Source organism: Fukomys damarensis, unplaced genomic scaffold (assembly GCF_012274545.1).
Source record: "Fukomys damarensis isolate Sample0158 unplaced genomic scaffold, DMR_v1.0_HiC HiC_scaffold_23, whole genome shotgun sequence".
Lineage (NCBI taxonomy): Eukaryota > Metazoa > Chordata > Mammalia > Rodentia > Bathyergidae > Fukomys > Fukomys damarensis.
This window is the reverse complement of record NW_022900935.1, coordinates 53,323,260-53,341,958: the sequence shown is the minus strand read 5'-3', so window position 1 is coordinate 53,341,958 and position 18,699 is coordinate 53,323,260. Positions and strand designations below refer to the sequence as shown.

General features: G+C 48.9%; 1 protein-coding gene across 4 annotated transcripts in view; it reads right to left on the bottom strand.

Moving 5' to 3' along the window:
- The window catches only part of Arsg (arylsulfatase G), a 117,953-nt gene that overhangs the window by 35,507 nt on the left and 63,747 nt on the right, over positions 1-18,699 (bottom strand). For 3 of the 4 annotated variants that reach the window (XM_010616829.3, XM_010616831.3, XM_010616830.2), the window contains exons 3-8: positions 17,271-17,458; positions 13,653-13,700; positions 10,646-10,757; positions 7,470-7,607; positions 2,010-2,206; positions 889-969 (exon numbers count right to left, since the gene is read on the bottom strand). In XM_010616829.3, the coding sequence (XP_010615131.1) occupies positions 889-969; positions 2,010-2,206; positions 7,470-7,607; positions 10,646-10,757; positions 13,653-13,700; positions 17,271-17,458 (764 nt within the window). The remainder of the gene's footprint in view (positions 1-888; positions 970-2,009; positions 2,207-7,469; positions 7,608-10,645; positions 10,758-13,652; positions 13,701-17,270; positions 17,459-18,699) is intronic. The other variant, XM_010616832.3, reaches the window with a different exon arrangement.

The following is an 18,699-nucleotide window of genomic DNA, read 5'->3' as shown; positions in this document are numbered from 1 at the left end:
TTTTATGAAACAATACCTGTTGTATGGGTTAAAAAAAAAATCACAATTAAGCCCTCCATGTCCCCCCCAGAAGTAATTATTGCTAATCTTCTGTACATTTTGCTACCTCGATCAAGATTTTTCTGAGAATACATAAGCTTACTTTAATGCAATAAAATTATACCTCACATACTATTTTGTGACTCACTTCATTCATGGAAAAGTATTTAACATAAATGTTTCCAAGTTAGTAAATGTACAGCATTTATTGATTCTTTGGTATTTCTTTAAATGGATACATTATAATTTCTTTTAGCACTCCCCTCTTTCTGGATAGTTGTTTCAAAATAACAAAAACAAGGCCTGGGGATTTAGCTCAGTGGTTCCGCTGCCTGCCTTGCAAGCGCAAGGACCTGAATTTGATCCCTGGTACCAAAAAAAAAAAAAAAGTCTAGTGCCGTGAACATTCATTTATATACATCACAGTGCACTTGGCTCATTATTTCTTCATTATAAGACAGATGCTTGTAGGAGGAATGGGTTCATCAAGAGGTATGCATGGTTTTCAGGCCTTTGAGCCATCTGCCATATTGTCCCCGGGATGGCTGCTCTCCAGAAAGTGAGCTTCTTCTGGGGAACTTCCCCAGAGCAGATGGGAGCTGCCTGAAGGCTAAAGGTTTAAAGAGAGCCTGAAGCAGCTGTGGGAGGTTTCGATCTAGTGGGGAGAAAACCCCTCCCACTTGTTTCTTCTTCCCCAAAGAAGGAGCCACCATGCACCGGTTCACAACGATGCCCTAAATGCTAGGATATGCCTTAGCCTTTCTGGAGGCAAATCCCATGACCCAGCCAGGGCTCAGGTCTCAGGTCCTGCAAGTGGGATTGCCAGCCAGCCCCAGAGGAGCCCTCTACCTTGACGTGTCTGCCACAATCCAGTGAAAGGACCCACGCTGCCTGCCAGTTCGCACTTCTGAGCCCACGGGCCATTGTCTCCTAGAAATCAGAGAAAACAACATGTAATCGTCACCGCCCTGGGGAACTCTTTCACCAACTCACCCTCTCGGGCCCCATATCCCTGTGCACAGCAGGGGATTGTACTGAATAAATATTTATAAAAGGAAGCACAAGCCCTAGCTGTGAAGTTCCCTTGACATGAGCCTGAGTCTATTAGGCCCTACTAGGGCTTTTCCTGCTCCAATTGGCCCCATCCTGAGCCTCTGCCCTTGCATTCCTTTACCTTGTTTATATTGTTTTATCAATTCCATTACCATCGCCATCAGCAACTAGAGCCCAGCAACTATACACTGAGCATCTGTTATTCACCTTGTACATCTCCTGATCTTCCAACATGCTATGGAGTAGAGCCTACCAGTAGCTCAACTCTTTTTCTTTTTTTTGGTACCGGGGATTGAACTCAGGACCTTGCACTTGTGAAGCAGGCCACAGAACCACTGAGCTAAATCCCCAGCTCTGTAGCTCAACTTTTTAAGGATTAGAGGATCAGTGTAATTCTCCCAATAGTACAGTATGGATTCAAATCCAGTGCTTTGAATCATTGCCCTTGTTCCAGACAGGGACCCGGGACACAGAGTGCACGTGTGGGCCTTTTAAAGGGGTCACTTGCTCAGATACCAGGGCCATTCAACCAAAAGACATGACCTAGTGACCAGTGGCAATGGATGTCTTTGGTGCCAGGGAGGAAGGCTAAGAGAAAATCCTAGAATTGCACACACACACACACACACACACACACAAATTCACAACATCAAAGTAATTTACTTTTGACTAAAAGCGATGTCTAGGAGCCTGAATCATATGCACGGGGCCAGCAAGGTGCATGCTCTGTCAGTACAAACCGTTCCAGGGGCTCGGCCTTGGAGTGCCAAATTGACACATACTCGGCATTCGAGCCCAAGTTCAAAGCTAGCACCCATTCCATAAAGAAGGCCACCGGGTCAGGCTGTGCTCTTCACAGGGGCGTGTGCAAGTTTATCCACTGGTTGAGCTCGTAAACGTGGCTCTGACTACTTTACCTGCAAACCAGATGAACGTGTGTTCTTTTGCTGTGCTGTCAACTTTGTCCTTGATCTGACCCACCAGACTGTCCATCTCCCGAAGGCCTGCTTGGTATGGCCTTTGCCCTCGTGGGTTTGGCAATAGCGGGGTTGCCGATATGGGTACGTGCATGTGGGCCAGGGCCACGTAGAGTAGGAAGGGTCTTCTGCTGGCACTGAAACAAATGAGAGAGCCAAGCGGTCACTCTGCAGGAGACTGACCCAGCTTGTCCAGGGCCCCCGGGGCTGCTCCGTGACTTCAGGGAAATTCCCAAAGAGTCTGCCTGGGCTCACAAGGATACGTTTACCTACAACCTTCCAAGGGAATGTGGAAATCATCTGGTCAGCCAGTGAAAAATCAGAATAATAGTTACTGTCCTTTAACATTTACTGAGAGTTATGACAGGGGACTTGTGTTGCCTAAATTCATCCTAATAAGCCCCAAATTCCCTTTTGCAGACAATGAATTGGAAGCTTAAGGGAATTAAAGGACTCGTTCCATGTTACACAACCAGTAAGTGATGGAGTCTGGACCCAAACGCCGATCTGGCGAGAACAAAGCCCTTGTTCTTGGCTGCTGCACTGGAGTCTGGGCATCCAGACCATGGTGTCTGTTCTAGGAGATGAGTTTCTATTCTGGCTGACCACAGGAAATCCCAAGGATGCACATGACTGCCGGGGGAAATTGAGATCAAGGCTCTGTCAGAGGCCCAGGCATCTGGCCACCTCTATACTGATCCTGATTCAATGGGAAAGTACAAAACAAAACACTTGGAGGGAGCTGGGGTGGCCTCCCAGAAATGCCCATGGCCTCTGGTACCATTTGGAAAGCTCTCTGGACCCTACCCCACCGCCAGGTGAGAGCAGCTGCAGGGACCTTGGTAGCTGCCCCTGCCCACCGGCCATCTCCACAGGAGGGAGTCTTAGAGGACTTAGCACGAGGCAGCTCGTGAGCTCAGTCGTGTTCATTCACAGGGTGGCCACAGCAGTGGGCCCTTTGATACCAGCTCACAGGAGACTCCACTTTCTCCACCCCTCACCCTGCTTCACCACCTGGCAGCCTCTGCTCCGTAGAAGGCCACGCCAGAGAGCCCCCTGACCCTGCTCCGGGGGCCACTGATTGGGATGGTGCTTGTCCTCAGTCCTCTTTGACAGGTATAAACCCCGGGACACCAAAATAAGGTGCAAAACGGAGGACAGACATTGGGAATTAGGAAGAAGAACACGTTCAAATGGGAAAGGGGATGGGGGGAGGGGTTTTTAAAAAGAGAATGGAAGGGAAAAACTGGAAACAAAGCTTTATAAATGGTAGGGAAGGAAGGGAAGAAGGGAGGGGATGGGGAACGGAGGGAAAAGGGGGAATTAAGACATATTATGGATGAGTACAAATTCCACATGATGAATGTGATCATTACATATGGCAAGAATATGCTAGTTAAAAAAACCAACCAACCAACAAAAGAAAAAAACAAGGTCACCAGTCATATTAACCCAGTTTCCACATCACATTTCCAGAGCTGTGTTGTCCAAGGCAGTAACCACAGGGTCATGGAGTTTTTTGGGTTAAATGAACAAAACTTAAGTACAGTTTAAAATTTACATCTGGGCCTCACGTGCTAGGGCACAGATAAACCTCGCGGACATCATGCTAAGTCCAGTCACCAGATAACAAATCACGTGACTACTTGTATGAGGTCCCGGAGTCACTAAATTCAGAGACAGAAAGCAGAAGAGTGGAACCATCCCACTCCAGCCCAAAGGCTATGGGAGCGTTCATTCTCCTCGCTCGGCTTCGCAAATCCCAGGATGTGTTACGTGGCGGCTGTGTAACCCTGGGCAATGAACTTAGCCTCTGTCATCTGTAAAATGGGACAAGCTGACCTCCAAGTTGAGAGTCATAAGTATCTGATAAATGGTACCTTTAATAAATGGTACCTTTCTAATTAATAATTAGGGATAATACTTGCTAGCAGCGATTAAGATGAATGGTTGGCAAAGATATACCCTTTCCCTGCATCCTGAAGCCAGGCTGGGATTTATGATGACGACACCATGCACAGTACCCAGGGGGCATCTGTACCCCAAAGCACATCTTCATTCTGGGTGCTTGTGCTGAATGCAAAACAGAGTTGGGGAGGCCTGGTGTTTGGGGCTGAAAAAAATGCTGATCATAAGACAGCGTATATCCACTTACGTTTTTAAACATACGCCCACTTCAATTATACCTTAAGAAAGCTAGGTGAAATATGCTTCTGCACCAGCCGAAAGTGGGGCTGGAGGGACACGTTCAGATCTGCTAAGAGGAGCTATCTGTGGGGTGTGGAATTCAGGGCCATGGGGTTTTTGTTGTTGTTATTGTTTGCTTATCTCTGTTCTCGTAAATTTCTAAAGGGAACACATGATTTGGGTGTCAAAACCAGAGTGGTGAGCAGAAGGAGAAAAACAAGGTGCTGAGGGTCATCCTGGCAGAGGGGATGAAGCAAGGCCAAGACGCGTGCTGAAGTTCAAGGCCCAGGGTCAGCCAAGCCCAGGAAAAACATCTGGTCAGAAATGCAGGCAAGGGGTACCTCACTTTCCAGAAGGTCCCCCACGGCTGCTGGCCAGAGAGAGGCATCTAGAATTGATGCTGAAATAGTCCCGTGGCCCCCCTTTCCTCCCTCTCCCTCTGGACCCCGGCATTGTGACACCCTTCTAGAACCCACTACAGCCCCCGGGGTCGGCCCAAACACCTCAACCTGCTTCCATGGCCTTGCCACGGGGTCTCCTCCACTCTGGCCCTCCTACCCCTCCACGATGCTTCCTCTCCATTAGCTTGCCAGGCCCCCCGCCCCTTTCTGCCTTCCAGCGCCCGGACACACTGCTGCTTTCCACAGCAGCATCCCTGGCTTTCCACCCCCAGGTACACCTGATCGAATCTTGAACTCAGCTCAAAAGCCACCAACACTGCCTTAAAACCCCACTTCAGGGGGCGTTTTGGAAGCACTGCTTTTAGAAGCATTGCTAGATTAAAGGTGAAAACTCAAGCAAAGGCCCATATAAAAACTTTCCAGGAAGTCCGGGGGAGGGGGAGCTTGCTTGTCCAGGAAGAGTAGGAAGCCACACTCCAGAAAGACCTGGGAGTTTTGGCAAACAGGCCCAAGTGGAAGGAGGGGCTCAAGGTTGCAGCGGGGCCTGGAGGAGGAAGGAGCGCAGGCCTTTTCTGCCGAAGCTGAGAAAGTCACCAGTGAACTGTCATCCATTCCGGAAGAGATCTGCGTGCCTGAATACTATGCTCCGTCAAGTGAAAAGCCAACAGGATCCGTGACTTTTACTTCACTAATAAGGTTATCTCTTTGCCTTTTTCATTTGCCACGTAGAATGTTTATTGATTTGTCTCACCTGATTCACACACCAGATCCCCTGCGGAGCAGGCATTCCACAGTCCCCAGTCCCTACTCAGCCTCCAGCCCTCCCCTCGGAAGCTTGTGTTCTCTGAGGCACAGAGAAAGCAGGAGGAGGCTGTCCCCACCAGCCCTGCAGCATCCTCCTGCCCTGGGGCATGAGAACCTGAATGTGCCTCAGAGCTCAGAGCTGGGAGATTTTCAGCCCACTAGATGGGAGAAGAAGCTCTGCCTTCTCATACCCACAAACTGAGAAAAACTGACAAAAAAACAAACCAAAAAAGTCCTAAGGAACCATTCAGATGCAACCTCAAAAGCCCTTGGGGGCTGCCCCGGGATTAAGACTATAAGGAGTGGGTTTTTTTGTCAAGAACACAGGCTCACCAGGTTTCCCACATTGCTGCCTCTCTTCCTTGCTGGACCCTCTACAAAAACACAGCCTGGTCAAGCACGGAGGGAGGCACTGTTGACCGTTCGAGGAGCTGGTCAGATCCCTTATTCACAAGTGGAGTCCTTTCTTAATTCTGCACAGGTAGACAGCCACGCAGCACAACTGTTCCTGTTCATGTAGGCCAGGGTTATGGGCCTAACAAAACCATTCTACCGCCCTTGGGGAACTCACAATCTTGGGAGCAGGATCAGAGGAGCACACACTGGGTCCCTCTCTGCTCTGTCCTGACGAGGCTGTGAAGCAGCAGCTCTGACACCCCAGGACTGGTTAGAGGCACGTGGGGATGTTTGGGGTGTTTTTGTTTTGTTTTTCGGTTTGGGTTTTTTGTTTTTTTGGGGGGTTTTTTTTGGTTTTTTTTGCTTTTTAAATTTTTAATTAGTAGTTTCTCGACATTTAAAGATCAGGAGATCTCACATAAGAGCCAGGTATCCAGTCTCTCTTGGAATATGAAAATATCTGACATTCCAGGCTCACATTCCCAGCAAGAAGAAACAAGTAGCTGGGGCTAGGCCGCAGCCACCTAGATGGGGGGATGCTTACAAGTTCACTCGTGGACCCAGTACTCCTTAGCACCTCACACTCGGCCTGCTTCTCTCTTTAAGATGCTTGGATATGTGACCCTTGTGTGGTAAAGCGGGTGGTGTGGTAGAGGTGGTAGACTGAATAATGGCCCCAAAAAAACCTAAGTCCTGGAATCTGGGCATCTTTGTTTACATGAAAAATGAAGCTGCACAGGTATAATTATGTTAAGAATACTACGATAAGGCGATTATCTTGAATTATCCTGATTAACCCTATCACATCACACCCTAACAATCACAGGTGTTCTTAAAGATGCAGAAGGAAACCAAGCACCACAGTGCACATTAATAATCCCAGCTGTTTGGGACGCTGAGGCAGCATTTCCAGTTTGAGGCCAGCATCCTAGGAAAGGGGGCGGTGAGGAGGAGGAACACAACGAAGACAATGGCAACGGGCGAGAATTATACTATGGATGTGGAAATAGCAAGGGAAAAGGAAAAGCAGAAGTTAGACTGGTGTGGCCATAATCCAAACAATCCCAACTGCCACCAGAAGCTAGAAAAGGCAAGGAACAATTCTGCATGGCAGACTCCAGAAAGAAAGAAAACCTACTAACATCTTGATTTTTAACCTCCTAAAGCTCAATTTGGACATCTGCCCTCCAGACCTATAGGAGAATGGATTTCTGTTGTTTTAGCCACTGAATCAGTGACTATTTGTTATAGAAGCAAAAGGAACCTAATATGCCCTGTCATCTAGCAAATTCAACAAATGCCTTGAGTGCCCCAATAGTAGGCAGGCCCTGCCCTCAAGGAGCTTATTTTCTAGTGGGAGAGGACAGAATGATTATGACTCTGGGGCACTTTCAAAGCAGGACATGGTAAGTCCCTGGGGACATCAGGCACATGCCTGGGGAACTTCTAACCAAGGGCTACAGACAGGGGGCAGGGAAGGGGGCTGGTTTCCAGCTTTATTTACAGGAGATAGGCATGTGTCCTTCTTTGTGGAGCAACCAGACTCTGCCATGATCTTGAAGGGGCCAAGGCTAGTGTGGGTGGAGGGTGGGAAGCCGCAGGGCCCCCTCACCTTGCCTGCTGGATGAACTGCGCTACCTTCTCAGCATACTTCCCTGCAAGGCTGCTCAGGTTCACAGGCTGCTCCACGATGCGGAGGTTTTCATAGAGAGGAAGGGCCACGTCCACGTAACAGTCCCTCTCGTGTTTCCTGTAGAAAACCACAGAGAGTGGCACATTCATTTCCGGCACCTATACAATCGTGGAATAGAACAGAAGGCTTCGATGCAGCAACGCATGTAAATGTAAAAGCCTTAGCAGCCTGGCTCCAAAGGATTTTGCCAGTCAGTCATGCCTTCAAAGTGTTTGAATAGATGTTTATTACCCTTGGACAAGCCACCCTGGAAAGCTCACTGAGGCTCGTTACCAGCTGGGAACTGTATCACTACCCCCATTCTCCAGGGAGATACACTGAGGCATGCAGCGGCTGGCTTATTTCCAGTAGAGCCTCAGGGCCAAGCAGCAGCCCCTTCGCTGGCTTTCTCTGCTGTCCACCTGGTCGACAGCCTCCTGCCAAAGTTGGCAAGACTTGGTTCTTTCCTGAGTCCACAATCAGGACTGCAGCTGATACAAAGTCTGACAACAGGATGGAATATCTAGGACAGCCTGGGAAATTTTAAATTTTGAACCGTGTGTGGAGATATCTGGAGATTAATGGGGAAAAAAGTAGAAGTCGAGCCAAACAACTAGCAAAAACAAACTCAGCCCTTGGTGTTAAGACTGACTGGATCTGACACGTGGCTGCCCCTCAGTGGGGCCGAGGTACCGGTCATGATCTTGCAGGAGGGACATAAACGCTCCGAGCCCAAGTTTTCCTTCTGTAGCCAGGGGCTGCCCGCAGGACAAAGGAAGCTAACAGACGGTCAGTGCTTTGCACGCTGCTCGGCACACTAGCACTTTAGTAAATAATCTCCCTGCGCTGGTCGCCAGAGGACAAGGTGACAGCACGAGAATGGTGAAGAGAGGCGGCAGGTCGTGGGCAGCCTTTCAGGCAGGCGGTGTTACTTCGGTGTGACTGAGATACACGGTGAACTTTTAAATCGAAAGCGTTTATTACAGTAAAAGACACACTGCCACTTAACTCCCCCCTCAGAATACTCACCCTCACTTCAAACACACTGAACCCAGCAATTCTTGCCATTTTCTGAAGCAGTTCCTGGAGGCCTCTCTCAGGTCCTCAGGAGGTACGATTAAAAAAAAAAAAAAGTACAGCGCATGTTTCTTCAGGGTGCCGTCCAACAGAAAGGCAGGCTCGGGTAAGCGTTGGATGTGTCCCCCGTCTGCCGCGTGCACTGCATCTGGCACCGTGCAACTGCTGGCTTCTTCCCCAAAATCAACATGGCCGTGATAGGCAAACACTTGGAATCAATTCCGGGCACTGAGGCAGCCACAAAAACACAACTAAAGACACTAAAGAGAACTTCCCAGAAGTGCTTCAGAAAGTGGCCAGAACGAAAAGAGGGTGCAGAGGGAAGGGGAACATTTTGAGCGTCATGTGTCTTTTACTGTAGTAGTTTCTAAAGTATCCGCCATACTTGTTGATCATCTCAGGTATGTCCTAACAGGACAATTAAGATAAAACGCCCTCCGCCACGGAGAAAGGACTGCGAAGTATCTGAAATTCCCTGTTACACCTACAGGTGCACACATCCCACTATAGATGTTTATGAGATAAGGTCAGAGGGGCAAATAATTGCCAAGGATGACATTTTTAAAAAGAAACAAAAAATGTTATCACCATGCTGGGCATCATGATGCTAAATCCAGATTTGTGTTTTCAGCTTTTTACTATCTCACTGCAATTCCACCATCATGTATAGTCTCTTCATCTCTCTCCTCGCAAGCCAATCTTTTTTTATTTGATTTTTTTTTTTGAGACAGTCTTGCTTTGTAATGCAGGATGGCCTTGAACTCACTATGTAGCACAGGCTGGCCTTGAACTCACGAGTATCCTCCTGCCTCATCCTCCTGAATGCTGAGATTGCAGACGTGCTCCACCATGCCTGGTTTTTACTCTATGTGATTTTAACATAGATAACAGAGACTAGCTTTTCAATCTCTAGCACCAAAAAATGGGGCGGTGGGGGCATGAATCCTACCGTGAAATAGCAGGGTATGATTTCACTTGGTCAGGAGGGCAGCAAGGTCACCGGACACCTTGCTTCTCACACTAATGTGCACACATCATCTGGACATCCAAAATGCAGGTCTAGGGTAGGGTCTGAATTTCTGCATCTAAGGACCCTCAGTCATATCCACGATGCTGGCCCAATGGCCACACTTTGAGAAGCAAGTGCAGAGGAGACTGGAGTGTGGATTCCTAGCTCCAATGCGACCCGGGCACAGTCAACTTTCTTACAGGTAAAATCATGTACATACCTGCTTCACACTGTGGTCAGTCATGTGGGTTACAGATAAGTGTAGGGATGGCCTAGAATGTAAGAATTTCTCCATAAACTGCCATTACTGTACAACTACTGAGTTCTTAATGAGCCACCTCGGACTCCCATTTCCCCAAGCAGCCCACATAGCTGTGGCCTTAGAAATAAGCGCAGGCTCTGTGCTGTTTTATTAACTACATCAATCTTATTGCCTTCTTCTGATCACAATTCCAATGCAAGCCCTTTGCAGAACATTCAGGAAATACAGTAAGAAGAAAATGAAAGCCCCTTAGTCCCAGAACCGCAGTGAACGTTTGTTAGCATTCGGGCACACATCTCCTTGGAGCCTGTCTTGCTAATGCTTTGAAGATATGGACACAGTACACACAGCTCCGAAGAGCCCACCGATGACTTGCTCCCTGCTGTTTCACTTACTGTTAAGTGAGCATTTTCTCATTTCATTGAATGTTTTGAAAACAACCTATTTAGTCCCTGCATGCTGTCCCAATGTCAAAATGCTGTCTTTCTTGGAGGAGAGGACCCCAAAAGGAACACTGCTGTTCGGGATCTGGGCCAGGTAAGGGCTGAACAATTCGAGGACCCTGGAAAATTCCAACAGAAACAATGTTTAGCTCTCGACTTTGCATCAGAGTGCAAATAACACGTGTACAACTATACTGGACGACACTGTCTTGTTCACTGTCTTAACTGTCCCCTATATCTGTATCTCCCACTTCCTGCGGACAGACCACAGCCTTAGCAGTACTCCTGTCCTGGGGCCCATGGCCAATGCCTCCGACAGATTTACCTCAGTGGGCCACCCGCTGGTGGGCACGCTGGGCAGGGAGGGTGGTTGTAGCCTGGGGTGTCAGTACAGCCCATGTCATGGCTGTACGGGATCCCAAAGTAGTAATCGAAACCTGGAAAAGAAGCGACTGTTTAACAACCCAAGTGGCCACTGCTCATGGGCCTGCCTTCTTCCACCTATGACAAAAATTTAATTTCCCATGATCTAATACTGCAGTTCTCTGGAGGATGTAATTAACAGAGGATTTGATTAATATCCCTTTGAAGTGTGAGAAGAAAATCACGTTTCTGGGTTCTGGCTGTAAGACTCGATCTGAACAATATCTTGTGATTAGAAGTGACCCAGATTGGGAAGAAATGGAGAGGATTACTGAACACCTACCGTGTAACAGTAAGGATCGGTGGGACCTGGAAGGCAAGCGGGATTTGAGCTTGGAGTGGTGGAGTGGAGGGGAGAGGGGAAGCGCGCGAGGGCTGGGATCTGAATTCCTTGGGTTTCCGACATCCTCCTCGTCTGTCTCTTCCCCAACACAAGCTTTTCTTTAAAGGATTTAGTCACAGAGGCAACCAGAATTCATTCACAACTTCTGCAGAAAGGAGCTTCCTCGGTCATCCAGAAGAGAGTTTCAGCCCTCCTCTCCCTCAAGGCAGACAGAATTCAAATCTCCCAAAGAAGGTTCTCTACCCCCAGCCCCCAGCTCCAGGCCCTGCAGATGAGGACAGCTGCCTTTTCAGCCTCATCTCCCACCCCTCGGTGCCTCTCTCCTGCTCTGAGCACATTTCCCTCAGGAGCAGAGTGAGCTCTGGTTTCCGCATGCCTCTCATCTCTGGAAGGTGGCTCTGCCTCAATTCCATGCTCTGTGTCTCTCACCAGAGGAGCTGTATCAGCACTGCCCAGTCCATTCAGTTTCCTACAGAACCTTCCTCCTTGCCACAACCTGCTGCCCTCACCTCCAACCCTTTCGTATTCCTGGCACACCCTGGGGACTTCCTATCAGCATGGTGACACAGGTCTTCTCCAGTAATGTCTGCTCTTTGGGTTGGGGTACTAGATGCTCATTAATGTAACAGATGGTGTAGTAAAGTCACCAATACTGGAAAGAAAATGGAAAGCTCCTTGCTAACCTGGTTTGTACAAATAGATTTGGGTATGCCATAGGTAATGACATAGTCCGACCTGTTACTGCATTTGGTGTCAGAATGAATCTAGACCACAGCCAGATAGCAAGTATTTCAGCCTTTATGGTCCAGACAGTTTTTACTGGGGCTTCTCAACTCTGCTACTATAGCACACATCACCTATAGAAAATGGGTACGTGTATGAGCATGGCTATTTTCTAATAAAAGTTTATTTACAGAAACAGGTGGCTCACGGCATGATAGTGCATGCCTATACGTCCAGTACTCTACAAGGCCAAGGCAGGAGGATTGCAAGCTCAAGCCCAGTCTGGCAACTTAGTGATTTAGCAAGATTTTGACTCAAATATTAAAAGCATCAGAAGAGGTCTGGGAAAGCAGCTCAGTGTGAAGGCCTTGAGTTCAATCCCCAGTGCAGCAAAAACAAACAAATCAATAAGACAGCTTAATGCCTTTGGCCCACAGATCTCTACCAACCCCTGGTCTAGACCACAGGTGTCCTCAGACCCAGAGTTGTGTTCCCTGGAGCCCTGGTCTGAGAAACAACTACAGGTAGAGGAGACTGGATGCAGACAAGCACTGTGACTGTGTCTCACGTGATCTCTGGAAGGGCTCCCTGGGGAAGGAGGGAACAGGACACCGTACATGGACAGGGTCCCAGAGGGAATGGGAGTGAGGGGTAGGAATCAAACATGCCCAAGCCTCAAGGCATTGTGGGACTGTCTGATCCAGGAAGAGTGAACACGCAGGAGGTGCTGTCTCTTGCCAGTTCCCACTACCAAGGCAGCCATCACAAATCTATCGGGACACCATTCAGCAAGAGGTACCCTTCTTCAGCACATGACTCCAGAAATAAGGCACTCAAGGTGTCAATTGTGAAAACTAAAGACCAAAGAAGGAAAAGTAAGCTCTGGAGTAAGTTTCAGTTAGTGGAGAAGTCAGGTCTTTACTTCCTCCATCTGCCACTTCTAAAAACACTTGGGGTTGAGAGTAGTGGTGCATGCTTGTAGCCCTAGCACTTAGGAGGCTGAGGCAGGAAAATGTGGAGTTCGAGGCCAGGCTGAACTAAAGAACAAGAAGCTGTCTCAAAAATAAATAAATAGCACATGTGGAAGATCATGGAGATACATGCCTTCTGCCACTTCTGGGGCAGGGCAATGCAGCCCCTTTCCTCAAAGATGGGGAGAGATAGGGCAGGGGAAAGGAGAAATCTGCAAAATAGTCAGAAAACCACAGTAAAGGAAAGGGCCACCTATTTGTTTATAAAATGGCAGGAGATAAAAGGGATTCAGTCGTAAGACCAGGGCAAGGTGAAAAGCCATGAAAGCAGAGCAGATTATAGTAAACTCCCAGGACAGGCTCCTATATGAAATGGAAAAGTTCAACTACAGCTTTGAACACACGTTAGTGTTTTGGTGAATAAGATACTTGGGGAAACTGTCAGTCAGCAAATTACTTCCAGAGAATTAGCTCTGGCAGCTGGACCTTGGCCTCCTCTCCCAGGCCGAGAGCGAGAGGTCTGAGGAAGCCTGCCACCGCAGGCAGAGGCCGAGGGGCAGCAGCCCTGTTGGGTCCATGGCTGGAGCCCTCTTTTAGCAAAGCCGTCAGAGCTGACTTCTTTCCAGGTGAGTTGTGCTGCGACCTCGTGGGGCCAAATGTCCCTAAGGTGTAAAGAACTAGGGGATGACAAGGGACTGGAAGGGACCTCGACAGCCGGGCAGCAAGGAAGAGGTCAGTGAGAGGGGCACTCTGGCACCCCAAGTTGTACCCCAGGGACCCTGTGCACAAAGGGCCATCTCTCTGGGGCTGGGGTGGCTCAAAGGGGGTCCCTTTCTGTTGCCCACGTAACAAGGCCCCTATAGAACTCTTACCACGGAAGTTGGGGTGATAAGAGCCATGGTGCCCGAGATGCCATTTGCCTGTGGAAAAACAAAACAGAGATATGTTGGGCGGAATCCCCCTGGAAACCCTCAGGACCTCCCAGGAGCTGATTACATGCTCAAGTCACTGTGGGCTTCACCCTCCACCGAGGACAAGTAAAGAGAAACAGCTGGTGCTGCAAGGAAGCCGCACCTCGCTCGGTGGGCCCAGAGGAGTCTGCAGGGAGACAGAATGCAAGCAAGGATGACTCGGGCCCACGCAGGAAGCCACAGAGACAGGGGAGCACACGCTGTCCCCAGGAGCCCAGGGATGCCAACTGGCTGAGCTCTGCCCTCGACGTGGGCTCAGCAGCCATAGCACCCCACATAGCCCATGCACTCCTGCAAGGTGCAGCTGGCCCAGGATGCAGGTGCGCCACACCACAGTCTCCCGCTTCGTTTCATCATCTTCCTCTCTAAGCAATGTCAGCAGCTGCAGAGGCCGGGGAGACACGGCCTTCTCCCTGCAGTTCCAGTGCTGAGACACCCACTGGGTGGCAAACGGCCACAAAGCCACCTGCTGCTCCTTGGTCTGTAAGTTCATTCGGTCTGGGGAATAATTGGGCAGTGTGTGACCAAACTCCGACAACCTTGGAACTTCTGCTCGGTTCACTTTGTGCTGAGGAGTGGACCCCAGGGAAATGGCTCCCAGGGGAAGAGGGCAAAGAAACAAACGTGATGCAAAGATCTGAACAGTGGTGGCATTTGACAAACAGGAAGGAGAGACGTTCATGGGCAGCCCAGGAGTGTGGCTAAGGAAATCCTTTGATGTGGCCTCGATAAATAGTACCCAACTATGTTTAAAAACAAACACCATTGGGTGTGGTGGTGCAGGCCTGCAAGCCCAGCTAAACACGAGGCTGAGGCAGGAGGATCAGAAGTTGGAGGCCAGCTTGGGCAACCCAGTGAGACCCTGTTTGAAAGGGGAGGGGAGATGTAGTTCAGTGGAAAGCCCTGATTTCATCCCTGGTGCTAAAAAAAAAAAAAAGAGAAGAAAAAAAAAGACAAATGCAGGCAGCAAAAATACTTAACAATCAGTGAATCTGCATAAAACATCTGTAGACTCCATTATCCCCTTCTTACACCTGTTCCCTGAATTTCTAAAGTATTCTTAACAAAAAATTGAGGGAAATGGATTAAGTGTTATTATCGAATGCTCAGATCAATTATTGCATGAAAATGTAAGAGTAAATTAAAACTAAGATTCACTGCTTAAAATTACAACAATTGCAGTAAATATACAAAAATCATGCAAAATTACATGGAAAGACAGCATAATGGGAAGGGAGAAAAAGCAGGGCCAGACAGTATGTGCACAAGTAGGCAGGAACACAGAAATACTGACCAACATTAGAAGCAAAATTACTGAAGAAAAAAAAAAAAAAAAAGAAAGTGTCAGAGGCGTAAACGGACTCAACATTCCTTTTAAATTTTCCTTATGAGGGGAGGAGGGGTGAAGGGAGGGCAGGGATAAGAGGAAAAAATGAGAACCAAGACCTGTCCTATAAAGGTACAAGATCCCAATCATGAATGTATACCTAAAATGTACCAATAAACTCAATGAGGAAAAAAAATAAATTTTCCTTATGTATGTGCTTTAGTTTATAATTTCAACATGTGTATGTGGTTGCAGACACGCAACAGCCCTAGTGAGGGCTGGGGAGGGTAGCTAATCCCTGCAATCAGCCCCTCACTGGGTGTCTGGGGCCCAAGCAGGAGTCACAGCCAGGCTTCCTGGGATCCCACTGGGCTTTGAGGTAAATGAATGCAGGTAAGGAGTCTAGGAAGGACAGCCCCCCCCCCCAGGGACCTTGGTGTCTTAGTGTTCCTGCTGTTAACATAATTATGCCTCAGGATACGGGGAGAAAAGGATTGGAACGAGAGGAGATTGGACCTGAATGGTCCTTCCTGCTGTTTTCTTGTGGCTTGTCCTTCTGGGACAAGGAACATTTCTCTCCAGTGTGAGCTCTTCTGCAAGGCTGTCAAGCTTGCTTGTTGATTTGTTTGTTTGCTTGCGTTCTGGTACCAGGTATTATAGGCAGGGTCTGTGCACTGAGATACATGCCCATCCTTTTTTTTATTCTTTGGAGACAAGGTCTTGCTAAGACACCAATTTGGCCAGGCTGGGTTCAAACTTGCAATCTTCCTGCCTCAGACACCCAGAGTGCTGGGATTACATGCATGTCATATACATCTGGCAAGATGTCGGGCTCTTGAACCCTGAAAAGGAGGCTGGACCAACACCAGAGGCACCAGCCCGTGGTCTCGGTAGAGTAACCTCTTACAGGTTAACACAGGAGACTCCGGGAACCAGGGCTATGGCCCCGGGGACTCTTGCTGTCAACTGTTGTTGCCATTTCACCACGGTGGAGGGAGGCAGGAATCCCAGGGGACACAGCTTTTTGACAGTCAGACCAAGGAACACAGGCAGCTTGGGGATGCCGCTGGGACATCTGGGGTGTCTCGGCACCTGCAGGGAGATGGTGGGAAGCAAAACCCAAGGGCCAGGCGGTAGCTGGAAACATGTCAGACCTGGCCTCCTGGGCTGGGGCCAGGAGACACTGAGCAGGTCCCTTCATGGTCCAAAACTCCGCTCTCGCCTATATGCTGGGTGAATAATAATCTCCCAGGCCTCCTCAGACTCTGATGGCAAATACTTATCCCAGGGCCTGGCGCATAATAAATACAGAATCCAAGGTGCCTCGATGGTATTTAAAAGAAAAGGCAGTCACTGGACACGGAGGCCAGTGCTGCTGTCCTGCTGCCCTTGCCCACATCCCCACTTACGATGCCTGCAGAACCTCGGCTTTGCTCTCGGGAGTAGAGGGCTGTGGCACCCAAGGCCAAGCCAGGCATTCTAATCCTGCCTCCGGGCTCCTACCTTCCATGCAGCCCAGTGGCCTATGACCCAGCTTTAAGTGCAGTTCTGGCGGGTGCTAGAGAATCTGGGAAAAGATTTGCGTTCTTGATAAAAAAAAAAATTAAAAAAAAAGGACAAGTCCATTCTTGATTAAAGCGCAACCACCTCCCCTCTCTCCTTCCAAGTTCCAGGAGTACAGGGTACTGAAGCTGCTATCTCATAGCCACGAGGTAAGAGGCAGTGGACAATGGCCAACATCCTAAGGGTGGCAGACAGGAGAGGAAGCATGTGGCTCCCAAAGCACTTTGAGCAATGCAGCTGATGAAAGCAACGGCTTCCAGCACAGGTTGTTGTTACGGAGGTATGGAATCACTCCATACGTTTTGACTCCTTTTGGGGAGGTACTGGGGAATGAACCCAGAGTCTCCCACGCATGTGCACTAACGCTGAACTACATCCTCACCAGCCCCCTTTTCGATTTATTTGCACTCAGAGTCTCACTGAGTTGTCCAGGCTGGCCTGATGCTTGGGCCGAGATTCCTGGTGTGCAACCCACAGCAGGCTCTTTTCAGTTATAACAGCTGCAAGCATTCCTGCCTCATTCAGCAAGAAATGGACAAGAAAGCAGAGAGGGCACAGAGGGTGGCACCTTGCTGGGGCGCTGCAGAGCAGCACCCAGGTAAAGGCTGCGACGGGAGGTGCCGTGTTACCTATGATGCCGGTGACATAGCCAGACTGCTGCAGCACCTCAGCCAAGGTGCTTTCGGAGAGCGGGAGGCCCCCCAGCGAGCTGACTTCGAAGTTGTGCGTGACTCCATTGCGAAGGCCCAGCCGGCCGGTGAGCAGGGATGCGCGGGAGGGTGAGCAGGTGGACGCGGCCGCGTGGAAGTCCACAAACCTGCCAAGAAGGGAGTGGTGTGATCAGGCCCGACCCAGCCACGGGGACACGGAACCCAGAGAGAAGGCGACTGTCACCCAGGCCCCAAGGCTCGAGTGCTGGAAAAACGCTTCACGATCATCCAGTCGTGGAGCAGGTAAATAACATGAAGCCCAGAGAGGTAAGGGCCACTGGTCCAAGGTCATGCAGCTAATTCCAGTTGATGTAAGCCATGAATGAATGAATAAAAAGCCCACCTGCCCACACCGACACTCAAGAGAAGTCATTTGTCACTGCTGGGGGAGAGCAGGATACCACCTCCCTCCCTAACAATTTGTAATTAAGAGGAATGACCCATACTTGTTGCTGGGTAACGAGGACGCCATCCTTTGCTAAAGGACAGCAGCTAGCTCACGTAGAAGGGATGGCAGCGCCCGGAAATCACCCTTTTGCCTCTGATCCCCCATAGAATAATTAACGACCAGTGGGTGGGACTGTTCACACTGTCACGCAGTGTCACCCTGGGTCATCATAAATTGGACAGAGCCAGCAATTACCGCCTCATAAAATGATTCAATTTAGCGTCACTAATAAGGAGCCCCTGACCCAGCGTGTCTCCTGATGTAGTTTATAAAGCCAAGGATTCTGGCCAAAAACATTTAACCTGAGTCTAATCAAACGTCTGGACCTAATTTCCAGGTTACAGGAAATACAGTTAATAGAGGAACAAATTAAACCACACCACAAAGGAAATTATGGAGCAAACTGGTACCCACACATTTCTGCAAGGTGCCTGATCTGGTGTCTTCAAAAAGTCATTGTCACAGGAAAAAGATGAGGTTGGGGTGCTGGGGTAAAAGTCTACATGAGAAGAAACCAAAGGGGCCGAGCAAATTCCATACACAGTGTCTGACTGGATCTCACTTCAAATAAACGAACACATTAGGGAGATAAAATAAGGAAGTCTTAGCATTGCCTAGGGGCTTACGGGGAACTGTTCGTGTGCTTTGTAAAATAAAGGAATTACAGGCATGTGGAAGAACGTTCTTAAGAGACGCACACTGCAGTATTTGTAATGAAGGGACATGATGTTTGCATTCTTCAAATGACTCAGAGGAAAAGAAGAACTTATTTGTAGGTACATCAAGTATAAGCAAAAGCAGCAACCTATTAATCATAGATGAGTATCTTGGTGTTTATTTTACTATTCTTTTTTTTTTTTTTCAATACTGGAGATTGAACCCAGGACCTTACACTGAACT